General features: G+C 34.1%; 3 protein-coding genes across 3 annotated transcripts; 2 read left to right on the top strand and 1 right to left on the bottom strand.

The window, feature by feature from the left end:
- Nucleotides 1–6146: 6146 nt before the first annotated feature.
- On the top strand, nt 6147–6776 carry LOC130932920 (ethylene-responsive transcription factor ERF098-like). The gene has a single exon (XM_057862383.1). It carries the CDS (start codon nt 6280–6282, stop codon nt 6637–6639), a length of 360 nt encoding a protein of 119 aa, XP_057718366.1. The 5' UTR covers nt 6147–6279; the 3' UTR covers nt 6640–6776.
- A 388-nt stretch (nt 6777–7164) lies between these two features.
- Nucleotides 7165–11369, top strand: LOC130932922 (RING-H2 finger protein ATL16-like). Its single transcript, XM_057862384.1, has 2 exons — nt 7165–7307; nt 10659–11369. The coding sequence occupies exon 2, from the start codon at nt 10678–10680 to the stop codon at nt 11188–11190; it is 513 nt and encodes a 170-aa protein (XP_057718367.1). The 5' UTR covers nt 7165–7307; nt 10659–10677; the 3' UTR covers nt 11191–11369.
- An 889-nt stretch (nt 11370–12258) lies between these two features.
- LOC130935902 (autophagy-related protein 9-like) lies at nt 12259–19028 on the bottom strand. The gene is made up of 11 exons (XM_057865817.1): nt 18739–19028; nt 17613–17670; nt 16736–17385; nt 16325–16645; nt 15659–15881; nt 14897–15076; nt 14607–14813; nt 14414–14491; nt 14260–14330; nt 14011–14121; nt 12259–13196 (listed from the first exon to the last, which is right to left on the bottom strand). Exons 3-11 carry the CDS (start codon nt 17308–17310, stop codon nt 12485–12487), a joined length of 2478 nt encoding a protein of 825 aa, XP_057721800.1. The 5' UTR covers nt 17311–17385; nt 17613–17670; nt 18739–19028; the 3' UTR covers nt 12259–12484.
- Nucleotides 19029–19829: the final 801 nt, after the last annotated feature.

The following is a 19829-nucleotide window of genomic DNA, read 5'->3' as shown; positions in this document are numbered from 1 at the left end:
ACTCATGCCAAGAATTTTCTTGCAGGACCAAATCCTTCGTAGCAAAAGATATGTTCAAGTCTTTCTTAAGACTTTCAATCTTTTTAGTGTCATGTCCAACAATCAACATGTTATCAATATAAAGTAAGAGGATTATAAAATGACCATCAAAGAATTTCTTGACATACACACAATGATTAGAAGAAGTCTTACTATACCCATGACCTTTCATGAAGGAATCAAACTTCGTGTACTATACTGCCTTGGCGTTTGCTTCATCCCATATAAATCTTTTTCAACTTGTATATAAGATGCTCATTTCCTTTAACCTCGAAATCCTTTGGTCGCTCTATATAAATTTCTTTATCTATATCACCATGAAGGAATGCAGTCTTTACATCAAGCAGTTCAACCTCTAAATTCAAGTTAGCCGCCAATCTAAGCACAACTCGAATAGAGGACATCTTCACAATTGGAGAGAAAATCTCCTCAAAATTAATATCTTTCTTTTGTTTAAAGCCTTTCACAATCAACCGAGCTTTGTACCATGGTCGTGAGACATTTTCATCCGCTTTCAATTTGAACACTCGTTTATTCTTGAATGCTCTCTTACCACTTGACAACTTCACCAATTCAAACGTATGATTCTCATGCAAGAATTTTATTTTTTCTTGCAACCAATCTTCTTTATGCTCATCAGACATAGCTTCCTGGTAGCTCTCTGGCTCCCTAGTCTCAGTGTTCATCACATACTCCTAAGGAGAGTATTTCTGAAAAGGATGACGCTATCTAGTAGATCTTCTCAATTCAGGCTCAACTGGTAGTTCAAGTAGAATTTCAACATCTGGTAAAATTTTTGCATCTAGCACCTCAGGTTGAGGTGTAGGTTCATCATGCAAATCATCACCATCATTATCAACTTGTACATCTCCCCCATCAACAGGAGGTCTAGTCGAAAGACTATGTTCATCATTAGTAGAACGTCTAACAATTATTGTTGTCTTATTTGTCTTCTCAAGATCATCAATGGTTAGGCTTCAAGAAAAATCACATCTCGTATTCTAATTATTTTCTTGCTCACCATATCTTATAATCAACCAAAGTTTTTGTGACCATAACCTATGAAGATACACTACTTTGACTTTCCATCAAGTTTGAACCTTTTATCTCTTAGAATGTGAACAAAAGCTCTGTAGCCAAACACTCACAAATACTATAGGAAATATCTTTTCCTCTCCAAACTTTATCTGGAACATCACCATTTAGTGGAACTAAAGGAGAAAGGTTGATCAAATCTACCACAGTTCTCATCGCTTCACCCCAAAAGGATTTAGGCAACGTTGTATGAAAGAGCATACACCTGACTTTATCATTGATAGTACGATTCATTCTCTCTAAAACACCATTATGTTGAGGAGTCTTAGAAATCGTCTTCTCAGGTTTGATCCCATGTCTTTTACAATACTCTTCAAACAGAATCCTGTATTCACCACCATTATATGCTCGAACACATTTCAATTTTCTTCCTATTTTATTTTCAACACTTGCATGGAAGTGTTTAAAGATACAGAGCACCTGGTCTTTAGATTTCAAAATAAAATCCCACACTTTCTGAGAATAATCATCAATAAAAGTAACAAAGCATGATGCACCACCTAGTGTCTTAGCATCCATAGTGCACACATCAGTGTGAACTAAATCTAGAACATGTGATCTCCTATGAGATCCAAAACTATAAAATGATACTCTAGCATGCTTTCCAATAAAACAATGAGTATAAGTATTTAAAGTTATACTTTTTACGAGAAGGGTTTCTTGACTAAGATGCTTAGTCCTTTATCGCTCAAGTGACCAAGACGCATATGCTACAAATCAGAAGAGGAATCATCAGCTACATTCACCTCTTTTTTGCACAACTTTGCTTGCAACTGGTAGAGAGTAGTGAGACTATTGTCTTCTTTAGCAATAATGAGAGCCCCTTTGGTAATCTGTATTTTTCACTATCAAAAGAAGTGCAATATCTCTCTTGATCTAATGCCTTCACTGAAATAAGATTGAACTGCATATATATTTGGCACATGCCTAACATTCTTCAACTGTAACTTGCATTTCATATTGGTTTCAAGCCACATAACACACATACCAATGATATCACACACTCTTTTATCTTCCAATTTGATCTTGTCAAAATTTCTAGCAGTATAGGAAGTTAAAATTCATGCTTCGGAGTGACATGACATGAGGTACTAAAGTCAATAATCCAGGTGAAATCATCACAGATAAGATTAACATAATTTTCATCATAGGTAATAAGAACATCTTCATAAACAATAGCAGTAGTTTCTTTATCACTATCTTTACCTTTGTCTTTGTTTCTTTCTCTTGATTGTTCTCTTTTCAAGAACGTACAATACCTCTTGATATGTCTTGGCTTGCCACAATGGTGACAAATGAACCCCTTTCTTGACTTGTACTTTTCTCTTAACTTGCTTCGACTCTCTGACCTGTCAAAACTATGAAATTTTTTACTTTGACTTCTCTCTCGTGACTCTGAAATACGTACTTCTGACTAGGAGGAGGCATTAATCAAACTTCACTCTCTTTTTTTACTTCTTCATTCAACATGTTCTCTTTAATCATTGCTAACGTCAACTTTCTTTTTGGAGCTGAATTAGTCAGTATCACAACTAGAACTTTCCAATTATCAGACAAAGAACTCAATAACAATAAGACTTACAACTTATCATTTAAAGTGATTTTATTATTTGTCAGTTCAGTGTCTCTTAAAAAATACTCAAGTGCTCCGGCATTAATTTACCTTCAATATACTTCATATTAATAAGCTTCCCAATCAAGAATGCTTTGTTGTGCACATTCTTTCTCTCATATAACTTCTTCAATTTCTTCTGCATCTTCTCGATATTCGTTTTGGTGTCAACATATGGATACATGCTAAGATCGAATCATTGCCTAATCAAAGCAACTACCTTTCGATTCAACTTCTTTTATTCAGCATTGAATTTAGTACCTTTGGATCTATCACCCTCCATAGGATAAGTTCTTGCTATACAACATATCTTCCATGAAGGTCTTTCAAATTGAGTAATTTTTGGAATTCGATTTGACCATATTTAGTCCATGAGTATTTTTCTCCATTCAATAAGTATAGAAATAAACAACCAAAATTTTGATACCACTTTATTGAAAAAATTGAGGTGCAGATAAAAATTTGTTTAACAGTGGAAGTACCAAAAATAATTTTTTTCACAACCTGTGCAATTAAATAAGCAACTCCAAAGATACTCCAAACAGCAAATATAATGGCAGAAATGAAATAATCAAACACCATAATTTTTATAGTGGGAAAAATCTCAAAAAGAGGGACAAAAATCTATGAGATCTAATCCAGTAAAATCTTTCACTATCAAAATAATAGGTACACAATCAGTCTTTCTAGTAGTATTAGGGCATTTCAACAATCAACAAAATATATCATCAAAACTGATGGAATTAAAATAAACCTTCTACAAATGTGAATATCTCAAATCAAACAAAAAAAACAATACAACTATCAAGTTATACCCTAATATTCATCTCTACACCAAAAATAACATACTAAAAATTTTATAAAAAATGGAACAAATTTACCAAATTAATGAAATCAAAATAACACTACTATTTTTCTTTCTTTTTCTTCTCTTCTTGTCAAAGCTCTCTCCCTCTCTGTATCTTTTTTTTTTCTTTTTGAAAAACGACGCCTTTTAATTTCTCTCTTTCTCACGTGGCTTATAGTCACTTCTTCTTTTATTTATTTATTTATTTTTTTTTAAATTATGAATTTTACTTGAGCTAAGATCTACCAACACATTTCAATATGTTTTCTGAATTTTGAGATACTTAAAAATAGATCTTACTCAAAATTTGTTGTTAAAGTTGATTCTGATTTTAGTATTATAGAATTTTTAGATTGTGATATGTTACTTGTCCGAACACTAAAAAATTTGTGTTTGGCTACTGTTTTTTCTTAGAAACTACATCTTTACATAAAAAAGTAAGAAGCAAAATATCATAGTTTGTTCCTAGGCTGCAGAATATCGATCGAGAATTGATTGCAGTCACATTGAAGCTCAATGAATTGGGTTTTACTCTCCAAAGCTTTAAGATCCCAGTGCATAAACATGTACCATTGTATTATAACAAACAATCTGCTTTGCACGTTGTAGTTAGCCTAGTCTTTCACAAAAGAATAAAGCAATTTGAACCCAATTTCGTAACAACTACCAATTTCCATCATTCACCAAGTAGCCAATATTTTCACCGTGAATCCGTGATGCTCTTCCTTACACCCTTTACTTGATGCCACTCTGAAAAACACAAATCTGTGAGTCTGAGTTTAAGTTTCTTTTTTTTTTTTCTGTTACTCTATTATGTATTCTTTTCTTGATGTGCATAGCCCAATCGCTCTTCACGTTAATCACATACAATAAAATATTTTTGGATTGGGATAATATTTTTTCACAAATTCTCAATAAAAAAGATTGGAGGATAAATATTTAGAAAAAAGTGAAAGTTTAACTAATGATAATTAAATTTAATTTCCAAATACTTTTTAGGTAATTTGGCTATTTGTTGACATTAATTATGTTAGGGTTTCTTTAATCCATATTTAGAAGGAAAAATATTGTTGTGTTTTTGTTAATTATTCGTCTTTTTAATAAATACTTGAGGAAAAATTATTGTTTTTGTTAATTATTTGTCTTTTTAAGCTCAAAATTATTAGCTCTAATGATAGATGCAATATACTTTTGTCATAAAAGTTAGAGGTAGACATGACGAAGTCACTAACACTCTGTTTGTTTGAGGTGAAAATGGAAGGAAAGAAAAGGGAGAGAAAAAAATTGGAAGGAAAATAGTTATTTTCTCTTGTTTGGTTGAGGAGAGAAATAAGAGAGAAAGGAAAATGGGTGGGAAAATATTAGTGAAATCCACCAATTTTTTTTTCTCTAACAATGGAGAGAAAACGGAGAGAAAACTAAATCTCTCTCTACTTTTAATATTATATTTTTATTTTTTTAATATATTTTATAATATAAGGATAAAATTGACTTTTTATAACATTTTTTTTTCTTTTCATCCAAACACATCTAAAAAAAAATAAAAATCCACTCAATTTCTTTTTTTTCCCTTCTTTTTTTTTTCCTTTCTTTCCTCTTTATTTCTTTCCTTCCAACCAAATATAACCTAAATCCTTTCTAGCATCACATTCATAATTGTTAATTTAATTTTGTTTTGTGTATACACATATATACATATCTATGCATGCCTCATTAATTTATAAGTAAATGTCATTTTTTATTTTTGGTTATTTATCTAAAAATAGAATACTTTTTTATAATTCGAAAATTCTTAACTAATCCTCAACTATCCAAACGGTTTTTGTAAACGATATATATATTTTCAGCGTAATTAGTAAACTAATTGCTATTAGTAAGTTAATAATTAATCGTAAATTTGAATGTAATTTTATTTTTGGGCCATAAAACAGAGTAAAAATATTATTTGTCTATTAAAATTGGCTATTAAAATTAGTTACTAATGTATTTATGTATAAATATATGTGTTTTAATTTTTTTAAATATGCACTTATATTACAAATTTGAATGTTATAATAATAATTTATTTTTGTAATTAATTTTAGTGTATACTTCACATAACTAAAAACAAAGAGAAACAACTCAGAATTAAGAGAATGAGATTGAAAAAAACAAAAAAGTTAGTTGGACCTTGGCAAGGAAAAAGTTCATGTAAAATGAAATTTTTTAAAATTACATTATTTTAAAAAAATTAAAAAAATATTGTCGTAAACATATAAAAGAAAAAATATTAAAAATTGTAAATTGGAGGGATATTACGAATGAGAAAAATTAATAATAGAAAAATCTTATATATATTACTTTTGTGTATTTGTTTTTGTATATTTTTTATTTTTGATATTAAAAATAATTAATAAAAAGTAAGAGAAGATAACAAATTTATTTTTAATACCAAAAAAGAATATACGAAAGATTTATTCCATTTTTAACTGTAATAAATTGGTTTGTTGCATTTCAAGATTGTGATGGAGGTTAGGTCAAGAAGAAGATACAAGAAGTTGAAAGTCAAACCGTCAGTTACGACCTTCTTCGATCCCTCTTCACCAGTCAAACTTGCATGCCTGCGATCCGAATATTATCTATCTATATACTACTTTACTAGTTTCATTCACATATAAAGATTATTATTCATTCAAACTAACCATCAATGGAGGGAGAGAGACACTACAGAGGGATTCGTAGGAGGCCATGGGGCAAATTCGCTGCTGAGATTAGAGACCCAACCAGGAAAGGGACTCGTATATGGCTTGGAACCTTTGACACTGCTGAACAAGCTGCTAGAGCCTATGACGCTGCTGCTTTCCATTTTCGTGGTCATAGAGCCATTCTCAATTTCCCAAATGACTATGTCGCTGCTTCTTCTTCTTCTTCCGGTTCTTCTAGAAGATCACAACAACAGCAAGAACATATCCATCAACTTGAGTTGGAATACTTTGACAACAAGTTGTTGGAAGAACTCCTTCAGGGGCAAGATGCTAGCTCCACAGCTGGAAACTGCATTCTGTAAATAAGAGATTTCATTTCATTTGTTTAGATAAATTATAGAGTTGCGTTCTTTTATTTCTATCATATAGGGATCTACCATTCTATTTGTTCTTGGATTGATCGTTGTGAAAATTATTATATTTATGTTTTCCGGTCTTCTGTGTTGTTTCTTTCTTAGGTGCTCTGAATTCTGATTATTATACTTTTTTCCCGGGTTTTGGATATGAGAAGCAATAAAATTATCAAATAAATCAATAAATTAAGCTTATTTCTATTTCCATACAGAACGTAAGCCTAGAACCAACCCTACCCAGACATTCAAATTGATTTTTAACTGCGTTATTTTTAAAACAAACAAACTATTATAAAGACTATGGAATACATTATGTTGAGACAAAATTGTTAATCACATTCTACGAGTTCCTCTAGCAATTTGTCATCTAAACACTCAAACTCAAAAACTTGTTTTAACATGACTAGTAGGCGAAGATTTATTAATAGAGGACTTAGCATTAGCATTATTGCTGGTTAATCGATACTGATTTGGAAAACTGAGAATGGTGGAAGCACCTCTCATACCAAAAGCAGCAGAGTCATAGGCTCTTGCAGCCTCCTTGGCAGTGTTGAAAGTTCGTTCCAAGCCATATCCTCTGTACCCTGTTCCCTGTTTGCTTTGCTTCCTCCTTGTAGGTAATCAATTTTTTTTTAGCTAATATGGGTCAACTTTTTAAAAATTATTTGTTTATTTTAAATTATATATTCTAAATTGTAAACCTTTAATTTTGAATTCTATATTACAAATCTAAATACTACAAACAACAATAACAATAAAGTCTTGTCCCACTAGGTGGGGTCGGCTACATAAATCAAACGATATTATTGTACACTGTCATGTATCATGTCTACAAAGATACCGTTTACATGTAGATCTCGTTTGACCACCTCATGGATGGTCTTCTTAGGTTTTTCTCTGTCTTTTGCCCTTTGTCCATCTTCCGTCTCATCCACCCTCTTGACTAGGTGTTCTATCGATCTTCTTCTCACATGTCCAAACTACCTGAGACGCGATTTAACCATCTTTTCCACAATAGGTGCTACTCCATCTCTCTCCCTTATATCTTCGTTCCAAATTTTATCCAATCGCGTATGACCACTCATCAATCTCAACATCTTCATCTCTATCACACTCAACTTATATTCGTGCTCCCCTTTGGCCGCCCAACACTCCGTACCATAAAGCATAACTAGTTTTATAGCGGTGCGATAGAATTTACCTTTTAAATTTTAAAGGCACTTTTTTGTCGTATATAAAACTAGATGCACTCCACCATTTTGACCAACCTATTTGGATCCTATGATTTACATCTTGTTCAAACTCTCCATTATCATGTATGATGCACCTAAGATACTTAAAACTTTTAACTTCTTGTAGGATGTTTTCTCCAATCTTCATATCTATATTAGGGTTTTCCTTTCTCAAACTGAACTTACATTCCATATATTCCGTCTTACTACGGCTTATGCGCAGACTATACACTTCTAGAACTTCTCTCCATAAGTCCAACTTCTTATTTAGGTCTTTCCTTGACTCTCTCATAAGGATGATATCATCGGCAAAAAGTATGTACCATGGCACAGGCTCTTAGATGTGCTCTGTGAGTACTTCCAAGACTAATGCGAAAATGTATGGACTTAAAGATGATCCCTGGTGTAATCCTATACCAATAGAAAATTCCTCTATCATACCACCTTGAGTTTTCACACTAGTTGTGGTCACATCATACATGTCTTTAATTGCACGAATATATACAATGCTTACTCTCCTCTTTTCTAAAACCTTCCATAAGACCTCCTTTAACACCCTATCATACGCTTTTTCCAAATCAATAAACATCATATGTAGATCTCTTTTATTACTACGATACCTCTCCATCATCCTTCTTAATAGATATATCGCTTATTGGTTCTCTATTACTTGTGTCTCTTTTCTCAACCTCCGTTCTATCACCCTTTCCCATAACTTCATGGTATGAATTATGAACTTGATCCCTCTATAGTTTTCGCAACTTTGTATATTCCCTTTATTCTTGTAAATAAGCACCAAGGTGCTCTTTCTCCACTCATCAGGCATCTTCTTTGACCTTAAAATCTCATTAAAAAGCTTGGTTAACCAGTTGATGCCTTTTTCTCCAAGGCCCTTCCAAACCTCAATCGGGATATTATCAAGTCCTACTACCCTGCCATTTTTCATCTGCTTTAGAGCCTCTTTTACCTCGAAGTTTCGAATCCTTCGATAGTAGTCAAAATTTTTATTTTCTTCCCTTGTGTATAACTGACCAAGGGTCGAAGGAGTCTTCTGTCCCTCATTAAATAACTTGTAGAAGTTGCTCTTCCACCTTTTATTAATCTTCTCCTCTTGAGCCAACACCTCTCCATCCTTATCCTTTATGCATTTAACTTTATCCAAATCTCTTGTTCTTCTTTCACGGCTCTTTGCGATTCTATATATACCTTTTTCTCCTCCTTTCGTACTCAAAGACTGGTAGAGACCCTCATATGCTCTTGTTCTTACTTCACTTACAGCCACTTTTGTCTCTTTCTTAGCCGCCTTATATTTTTTCCAGTTACCTGCGTTGCGGCATAAAGACCACTCTTTAAAGCACTCCCTTTTTATTTTTATCTTTTTTTTTGTACACTCGCATTCTACCACCAGGACTCCTTGTCTCTTGGTCCTATTCTTTCAAATTCACCAAAACTTTCTTTTGCTGTTCTTCTAATAACTTTTGCCATCTCCCTCCACATCTCTTGTGCGCTTCCATTCCCATCCCACTTTGTCTCTTCTCTTACCCGTCTTATGAAGTTTCTTTGTTCCTCACCTTTTATCTGCTACCACCTCGTCCTTGGGTTCTTCGTATGATGTCTTTTCCTCAATTTTTACTCAACGCGAAAATTTATGACGAGTATCCTAGATTGTGTTGTCAAACTCTCTCCCGAAATAATTTTACAATTAATGCAAAATTTTCGGTTGACTCTCCTCAACAAGAAGTCGATTTGAGAGCTTGTCATGCCACTCTTATAGGTTATAAGACATTCGTCTCTCTTTTTAAAACATGTATTTGCGATGAGAAGATCAAAGATCGAGGAAAAATTCAAAATAATTTTACCCTTGACATTAATCACCCTGAAACCATGGCCTCCGTGAATACTCGCATACCCAGTCACTTCTTTTCCAACATGACCATTTAAATCTCCTCTTATTATAAATCTAAATATTATATTTTATAAATCTAACACTAAATCAAATTACAAATTACTAACCCTCAAGCTTTTCTTATATCTAATACTCAATCAAACACCGTGCTTTTTTTAAACGGGGAACCAAATCCGTATTTGTAGTAGTATAGGTAGCTTAATCATAAAGTCAAACGGTGAACCGTCGTGTTGTTCCTTTTTCCTAGTGACGAGCACATGTGCACGTTCCTTACAATTTTATAACTAATAACGACTCCTTTGCATTCTGTCCAAGATAAGAAAGATCTCGTGCCTCTGTATGCTCATATCTCACATGGCATTGAACCACAACCACACTCACTTTGAAGAATATCAACATCAACCTTCATCGGATTCTTCTCTACTCATATTTGTTATTGTCCTGCCTCTCATACCGGCCACACTTTTCATACTCATTACCTACTTATCTTTTGTTACAAAATGCTGCTCAAATTGGCACCATGTTAACCCTCTAAGATGGATCTCCTTCCTGCGGATGCAGACTCCCAATAATCCGCATCCACAGGATGAAGATCCCTTCATAGCATTCTCTCCAAGGATGCTCAACCTTGGCTTAGATGAATCTTCCATCCAAGAAATCCCAACATTTCAGTTTACAAAAGATTTTCAAAGCATCTCTGCCTGTGTAGTTTGTCTGACAGAGTTTCAAGAAAGGGAAATGCTCAAAGTTCTTCCAAATTGCAACCATGCATTTCACTTGGATTGCATTCATATTTGGCTTCAGACCAATGCAAATTGCCCTCTCTGCAGAACAAGTATCTCCGGCAACATGCAGCTTCCAACTGACCGTATTATAGCCCCGAGTTCTTCCCCTCAGGACTCTCAGTTGCTCTCTAACATGGCAAGTGATGAAGATTTTGTGGTCATTGAAGTTGGAGCAGAACATGAAGGAATTACAACACTGCCACAGATGCAGCAACAAGTGATGAATAATGACTCAGGGGAAAACATAGCACACAGTAGGAGTTACTCTAGCTTTGCAAGGAAGAAACCATGGAAGTGCCACCATGTTTCAATCATGGGAGATGAGTGCATTGATGTTGGAAAGAAAGATGATCAATTCTCTTCTCTTCAGCCTATTAGAAGATCCTTTTCAATGGATTCTGCAAATGATAGACAAGTTTACTTAGATGTTCAAGCCATTATTCAGCAAAATAGGCATAATCAGAATCATGCTAGTGCCAGTGAAGATTGTAATAGCAGAACCAGAAGATCATTCTTTCCGTTCCGTTATTGCCGTGGATCCAAAAGTGCAATCATTCCTCTGGAAAATGAGGTTTAATGTAACATAACCTTTCCTTTTTCCAAAAAAAAAAAAAACTTTACCATTTTGTCTTTCTGTTTTCTGAATTTCTAGTCCTTAATAGTGACAAAAATGGACATCGGCACATGTTAAGTATTTGCAGAGTTTTAGAATTATGGTCATGTCTTTCTCTGCTTATCTAAGTTCTAATTCTGCAACACAAGCATTTGTAAGAGAAATGTATATAAAAAATCATACATTATCAGTATTTTTTTAAAAAGAATTTCTTGAAATGATAGTTAGTGATAAAGTGAGTGCCACAATACGATTATAGTTGAAAAAAAGTAACATTGCTTTTAGTGTCATTGCTTAGATCACAAACGAAAGGAAATGATTAGTTGCAGCATCCATTATGTTCATGATACTGTGTTGCACTTGGAGAAGCCTAAATCATAAGATGGGTTGTAGGACCCATACAATGAGGAGCCATAAGTAGCAGCAGCATGAGAAAACCACACCCTCTCGGAAATTATCACCCCAAAGTTGGTTTTTATTTTTATTTGTTTTTTTAGTTCATCAGCACATGGAGGACACTGAGCAAGTACAATGCAAAGTGCAAACAGAGCAATAAGTGTTGGTTTGCTTTTTTCTACCAATTTGGTGTTCCTGTTCCTCAGTTTCTCATGCTTAGACATTACTGTTACTGGACCACTTGTATGTGGTATGAAAATATATCAGAAAGGACATATGTGTAATCCGGTTAGTGAGATATCTGCCAAGATTCTAGGACTATAATAGCCAGTTTGTGCAAAATGAGAATAAGTGATTTTTTAAAGGTTTAATTACTCTCTAGTCTTGTAATTTCACTGACAATTTATGCATACATAATTGATGACAATGGGAACTTCATATTCTAAAGTAGATCTTTTTCAGTTGTCACACTCCTTCCTCAGACATTAGCTTATTCCGTTATAAGAAGCAACATAAAATTTACTTGTATAACTAATTTTACCCTGCACAATTTTTAACTGGGGTAAAACAAACCACCTCTCATTCTAGTTGTCACTTTTTTGTTTTAATAGAACAAATAACCATGAAAATGATATGAGTTGACAAATTTAGAGACCGGACAACATAAAACATTTCCTTTTTCTCTCTAATTTTTTTAATGGTTCTTACACCTGGAAGTAGAAGGCCTTTCCAGACCCCTTGCAACCATCCTTAATGACCTTCCAACATTAAGCCAAGGCTCAGTTAACAATCACAAATGGATTTATATACAGCAAAGAATCAAATGTCCATACAAGTAAAATTTAATGTGGGGCAAAATTCATCACTCAAAGCTAGAAGTTCTGGAATTTACAGTGGGCGATTCTGGAGGTCTGCTATAAACGTTATCAAAATGAAGATTAAATTCTCCTGCCTCTAAGTCATCTGAGCAAGCTTCTCTAGATAACCTGTGGTGGTTTTGCCAGTACAAGCAATGTTCTTGATCTTGATCCTCTGCTCCTCGGTTAGAAAACTCTTCACATTGACTATATTCTGTTCGGTGATTGAAATCCGGAGGCTCAAAAAAGCTTGTTTGAACTTGTCCACCTTGCAGCCGACATTTATCCCACCAATGACTCTGGGCATTTGAATTTTCATCCTTAATAAGGCTTTCCCTGAAGATTGGAGTCGACGCAGGGCGATCCTCACAATACTCATGTGAGTATTCTTCGTATGCAGGCTCAGTTACTCCGAAAGGTTCTGATGGAACATCTTTGAGAGCCGCATCACAAGGTTGAGATGTATAGTAGCAGTCAATCAGGTAGGGATGATTCTTTTGGTTGGCAGTTGCAAGAACACTGTTTGGCACTTCCCAGGATATGAACCGGTTTCTTTCTCCATCGCCTCCCACATTCGGACGACCCCTCCATTGTGGACAGGAAAATGCATGTCCGCTTCTGTATCCTGATAACCTCTGCTCTCTGAAGCTTCTAACATTTCGCAAAAACTGCTTCCCAAGAACATTCGGGTCCCATGATGGGTAACTACTCTGAAAACTGTAATGACAACACAAGTTAAACAAATCTAAAAGTCAAAATTATCGGACGACCCCTCCATTGTGGACAGGAAAATGCATGTCCGCTTCTGTATCCTGATAACCTCTGCTCTCTGAAGCTTCTAACATTTCGCAAAAACTGCTTCCCAAGAACATTCGGGTCCCATGATGGGTAACTACTCTGAAAACTGTAATGACAACACAAGTTAAACAAATCTAAAAGTCAAAATTATCATTATTTTCCTTTGATTAATTACATGATTACCATTTATATGAAAGAGCCATTCATAGAACGAGAGAAAAATAACATGGAGATTGAAAGTATTCGAGCTGATAATTACTGGTTTATGCCTCTTCAGTTTGTATTTTTTTTTTTTTTTAGAATTTTGTGCGAGAAAAAAAAGTAAGTGAAAACAGATAATAGGATTTTATTATTTTAACTATTTTCTTTTTTTATTCACAAAATCGTAAAATCTGAAAATGAAAATGCAAACCAAACAGGCTCATCTAAAAGGAAAAGAAATTGGTGTTATCTAATTGTTTGCTGGTCAAAATATCTCTGATTTCCCCAACAATATCCTTGGTATATCATTATAGCTTAGAAAATATGCACGGTTTCAACATAATCACAACAGTAAAAGAAATAATTTTTTAAGCCAAAAATAGATTAATAGGTAACTGAGTATTCTTTCTTGGCGCAAAGGATTTCAGACAATTAACTAATTATCTGATATATGTTGAAACAATATTTGATGAAGTAACAATGTAATCAATTATTAATCCTGTGACTAAAACAAGCTCCTCTAAGACCATACCTCAACAATGATTTCTCCATCTTCCCCTGTGAGCTCCTTCGATTACGTGGTGCATTGTGTGGGGAACCATAACGGCTGTTTCCATGCTCTTGAAAATCAAAGGTGCTAAAACTGTGACAACATCTCGGGTACAACCCATTAATTAAGACATTAAAACTGAGTACCAAAATAAAAAATTTCGTAAAGGAATACACAGGAGAAGAGGAATGCAAATTGAAAATGATGGAAACCAAAAATTTGCTCACCAACCTGCAAACATGACCAACACCTTCAACATTTACGGTAAAATCAGAAATGAACTGCAATATATCATCAACCCGCTGCAAAAGAGAGAAAAATGAAAGAGTTAATACATTATACCATACGGAGTATAAATAACATTATATCCAAGTACAGCAATGACCTTTGGAACAACAAACAGAAGTAAATATGGTGTGAGGAAAATCGAGGCCATCTCCTCAAGTAGCATCATTCCAGTGTACTGCACCACATAAAAATATAGGAGGACCAGAAGTAAAATTCAAGAGTAAGCTAACAAGTAAACGTTGGGTATAGCTTAATGAGAATGCATTAAACAAAGATATCAGGTATAGTACCTGGAATAAGGTTTCAAACTCGATGCGAACCATTTCAGTATTTTCTTTGCCACGCCATCTTTTTGGCATATAATGTGTATACTGAACCACCATAGACATGGTTCCCTCAGGGTCTAAGACCAACAGCTCAGTTGTAATTGCAGCCCGGCTGATGGCAGTTATAGTTCCAAAAACAGCGGCATACCAAAACAGATTCCGGCCAAATATCTGTAATGAGTTTTTGTTAAAAATAAACTAATGACTATCATGACATGCTAAATAACATTGTCAAAACTAAATAGATATCATACATGGCCCTCGAGCAGAGACTCCTCAAGAAAAGCTATGATGATCAGAATTGCAGCAAAGCCACCCGATACAAAAGAGATGAATTTTGCAATGATAGATATGATAGGTGAAGGAAATTGCTTGATATATTCAGACGCATGCAAGACACCACTATAAATTCGATGTTTGAAGAGATGCTCCACCTGAGACACAAGTTATTGATGAGATTTACTATAAAAGTAAAATAACATATGATTATGTTAACTATTATAACTAGGTAAATTACTTTAAAGCTATAAATAGTTAACACCACTTTCAAGCAATTAATACCTTTAGATTAAAATAAAACTACAAGGGAGAAAGCACATATAGAACATAAAACTCAATCTCCAAAAACTTTCAAAATATCGCATACAAGTTACTAAGTTAATAACTATCTAATGATATATATGTTCTCTTCAAATAGCTTCTATAAAAAAAAGTTCAATAATTATGTTAAATAAAGTGAAATTTGTTGAAGTCTCAAATAAATTCAAAACCTATTTTTTTTATTTTATTTTATTATAAAAAAAAGTGGAAGGGCATGCCAGCTAACATCATTTCCAGTTTAACTAATGTGATTAAGTTGATAAGTGGTAATTCATTAACTGCTATTTGAATTTTGAACACAGGGAATACACGACATACATATATAAACATTCATGACCTCCACCATAAACTTTAGCTTTCAGAAGAACTGGTCTTTGACATGGAAAAGAGTCAGTCAAGAAAAATAACAGTGATACCTCATTGAATTCCCTAAATATCCACCTTGACAAATTTGACCATCTTCGAGATGATGCCGTGCTTGGATGGTTATAAAGTTGTTCAGCATGCCTCAGAAAGAGATACACCACCATGAATATGATAAGAAATGGAGAAAGTAAAAGCATTGCAAAGCCAACTACCATAAGCCTTTTCTGTAATGCATTTGGATTTGACACAAAATCCCTTTTCACACAAAAGTTCCTGCAATGAAATTTGCATTCAAACAATAACATATCAATGAAAAAGGTTCAGTATATGAACATTCCAATAAATACCAATTAATCATCACATATGTACATCTAAGTGCATTCCTCAGGAAACAAAGCAAAAATAAAACAATAAATCCCGACTCTCACTATGAAGTTCAAGTATAACAGGTAGAATAACATGAAATGTGTCCCTGAAGAGTAACAAAATACTTAAACATGATATCAATTGTAACATTCTAATAAGTGCCATCCTGCATCTAAATTGTCATTGCATCATTCAACCAACAAATCATTTACCCAAATGGTCTAAAGAGAAAAATAGTGGATAAACCAAAGATGATGAAAATTCACCAAATTATCCACAAAGTTACATGATCAAACAACAACAGACACTCATTTTTTGGATAAAAGGTAATTGTATAATCTCTAACATACCGATCAAACATGCTTTGCAAGATGCACCAATTCAAAGTCCACTCAAGGGTCTTAGTTAGTGTTAAACGATAATGGGTTCCATTAGGACTATATGCCACTATAGGACCAGCACCTGGAACCCATTGAGAAATGGGGAAAGCAAGCACACCCTTGTTTAGCATCCCAATTAAGTAGTTCTCCTTCCGCATCAATCTCATTACCATGTCATGGGCAGACAGATTCTTTACAACACAAAGATGTTTAGAACTTTGTACCCTAACAACTTTTTCAATAATAGTAGCCCAGGACATTGTTTGTATTTCATTGTCTGTAACATGGAGACTGCACGAGAACAATAGTGGAAAAAGCGCATAAGCAATGGAGAATTAACCATTTGATTCAACGCATTTAATTTCTTATCATTCATATTACCTATTGTAATAAAACTCTCGGATTTCCAAAGTATCCTGTAGCTGAGCAAAGAATCTCAAGAAGCAAAATATCCAATACATGGAAAATATTCCTAAGTATCCAACTATAATAGCTTTCGTAAGAGTCATTGGGGTTAATGGGTGTTCATGAAGAGCTTCTTTAGCAAGATCACAGGGCTTAATTCCAGACTCAACCGCATCCATCCCACACTTTGCATTGCGGAGCCCATTCCAATCAACATATAGTAGAAAAAATCCCGAAAAACATATGGTGAACCCCAGGCTAAGAAGTTCACCAATCCATTTTATAATGATGCACCATATCCCTTTCTCACAGTAGTAGCTGTAAAGCCTTTCGAAGAAGAGATCTAAATCAGCAATAGGTTCTGCATTTAGGCTCTCACCATGAAGAAGTCCCGAAGGGCTCTCACTGTCTGGACTTGGGACCCTTCTATAATCAGACAGTTCAATCTCTGGTGGAATATTTTGAAGTAAATCTGTTGCCAGAGATGATTCCCCTTGATCTTTGCATTTGAATATACTAAAAACATCAGGACCCCTTGGCCTTCTAAACATTGTTCACACACTTAACAGTAGGCATGAACATCCATGCAGTCCATACCCGAAAGACAAAATGATTGCAACAAGACTCTACAAACACAACAGGATCCATATTAGAATATCCAAAGGAAAACAGAGATATACAATACATTATACGGTTGAAACGGTTGACGTCCTATTTGCAGAACACGCAAAAAAAAATTAAAAATCATGAATCAGCAGCTTGATACTGCCAAGACAATTATGTTAATGTGATGTGCTTAAAGTTGGCAACACACAAATATAAAGAGTTTATTAACAGAGAATGGACTACATACCTGATCATGATCTATCTGAGCATCAACACTGAAATTCCAAAAAAATTTGATGGAAACACTGCATGTAAAGTGTCATTCTAACATGTCAGCATAGCAGATATTCCAAACACATTACAAAATTAAGTCGATAGAAAAAAACCTCCTAAAGTTTTACTAAGAATCAATATCAATTGTGCAGAATGTTGGTAACACATTGGGCCATTCTTTCTCTTCTATATAATTCTTTTCAATAATTTCATGTCAATTTTTACTAAGAATCAATATCAATTGTGCAGAACGTTGGTAACACATTGGGCCATTCTTTCTCTTCTATGTAATTCTTTTTCAATAATTTCATGTCAATTCAACTTCCAAGTACAACGCACTTTTTGAAGGATGATAATTCACTGTTTACAACTGATTTCATTGACATCAATTATTGGTATCTTAAGTTCCTAACTCTTAGCTCCACGGCATTTCATTATAGTCTGCCAAAACAAAGAAAATTTCAATCTTTTTTTCTGTCCCTTCTAACATCACATCCAAATATACTCATAACTTTAATCACAATGTGAGACTAAATTAACAAATCATGTCAAATTGCCAATCACCATTATACATAAAATACAATCTCGCACAAAAACTTCAGTAAATGGGATGCTTTATTCTCGTTCACCATAATCTCTCGATTTTCGACTTTTTTGCCTACTAAATGTGCAATTACTTTCACCATCTTTATTCATTAAGGGTCCATGTAAATTATTTTGCACTAAACAGCACCTCTCAATTATAAAACATCTGTGTAAAAGCAATGACCTTTAAGCTGGGGCACCAACAACTTTGGCAGGGGTAGCAACATACTACATCAATATTCAACTGAACAGAATTCTGAAACTGAGACACAGTAGTAACACACTGAATTTATTTACTTGTAAGTAAAATACCAATCTTGGCAACAATAAGCAAATTTGATGAAACCAAAACACTACAAATGAATAAATAAATAAGAAGCCAGGAAAGACCACACAAACACGATATTGTTTAGCAGCAAAAAATAGACAAAAATTCGATTTTGATCAAATATTGAAAAAAAAAATTATGAAAGAAAACTTAAATAAAGAACAAAAAAGATGGAAAGAAACGTTACCTGAATTGAGCAGAGAAGACGGGAAGTGGGTTGATGAGGAAGCAGTAACGTGGGAAGCGAGTTAAGTCAATGGAATTTGATGGAGAAAAAGTGAAAGATGAAGTCTTTATTAGAGAATGAGAAAAGTTCGGAGAAGAAAGCAAAGGGTGAAGAAAAAGTAGGAACAAGAACGAGGCTAAGATTAACAACACAAGGGTTCTCTCTTTTCTTTTCTTTTTTCTGTAGCTGCGTAGAGGAAGATGAAATTAAGAGAAAGTAGCTGTAGACTTGTAGTAGAAAAAGTATACTTAATCAACTAGACGGCTACGTTTGGAGGAGAGATTGAAATAGGAACAGACTAAAAAAAGTTTGGGAAAAGAACAAATTAGTTCTTGGATTTTTAATTCGTAGATAAATTTATTTTTCAAACATTGGAAAATACAAATTCGTTCCTCACTATTTAAAATGCATGATGGATAGATTTTGGTGTTGACGGGGGACTTCACCGTTATGGTGTAAATAAATGTATAAAGCAAATTTAGGAACAAATTTATTCTTGGCGGAAAAAACGTTGCCGTTTTGCTTATGTACTCTTAGTCTTTAAATTGAACCCTAAACTCTACATAAAATCTGCGATTCGATCTTATTAGTGTGTGGATATGATTCGATTCGATAGCCTTGCAGATTAGATTCATATTCATAATTTTCGGATCAGATTCAGATAAACACCACGGATATGCAGATCAAATCCGATCCATAAACATCCCTAATTGAACCTAATCGCCATTATCGTTGTAGTTTCTGTGAAAGCTTGAAAGTGGTATTGTGCAGTGTTCTATGGTCAGTGAAAAAGCTTCATCCAGCACACGACGAATTTCACTGCTATCAACCATTAAATACATGGAAGGTGAAGAGGAGAAAGACGAGATTGCTCCGACGTGTAAATGTGGAGTGTATGCTATAGTGCACAAATCGAGAACGGCGATGAACCCCAACAGATTGTTCTTTGGATGCCCATTCTTTAAGGTAATTTGGTGATTTTATTTTATTGATTTTGATTATACAGATTTTCTTCATAAAATTTTTGTTCTGATGATGAATATGCAGTTGAA

Source organism: Arachis stenosperma, chromosome 6 (genome assembly GCF_014773155.1).
Source record: "Arachis stenosperma cultivar V10309 chromosome 6, arast.V10309.gnm1.PFL2, whole genome shotgun sequence".
Taxonomy (NCBI): Eukaryota; Viridiplantae; Streptophyta; class Magnoliopsida; order Fabales; family Fabaceae; genus Arachis; species Arachis stenosperma.
Note: the sequence above shows the minus strand (reverse complement) of the source record. Positions and strands in the feature narration are given on the sequence as shown.

Coding starts and splice junctions, on each gene's coding strand:
- LOC130932920 (XM_057862383.1), top strand. CDS start 6,280: ATGGAGGGAGAGAGACACTACAGAGGGATTCGTAGGAGGCCATGGGGC.
- LOC130932922 (XM_057862384.1), top strand. CDS start 10,678: ATGCAGCTTCCAACTGACCGTATTATAGCCCCGAGTTCTTCCCCTCAG.
- LOC130935902 (XM_057865817.1), bottom strand. CDS start 17,310: ATGTTTAGAAGGCCAAGGGGTCCTGATGTTTTTAGTATATTCAAATGC. Junction 14,492..14,606: donor AGTTTGAAACCTTATTCCAG/GTACTATACCTG, acceptor TATGTGGTGCAG/TACACTGGAATGATGCTACT. Junction 14,331..14,413: donor TTCTGTTTGTTGTTCCAAAG/GTCATTGCTGTA, acceptor TCTCTTTTGCAG/CGGGTTGATGATATATTGCA.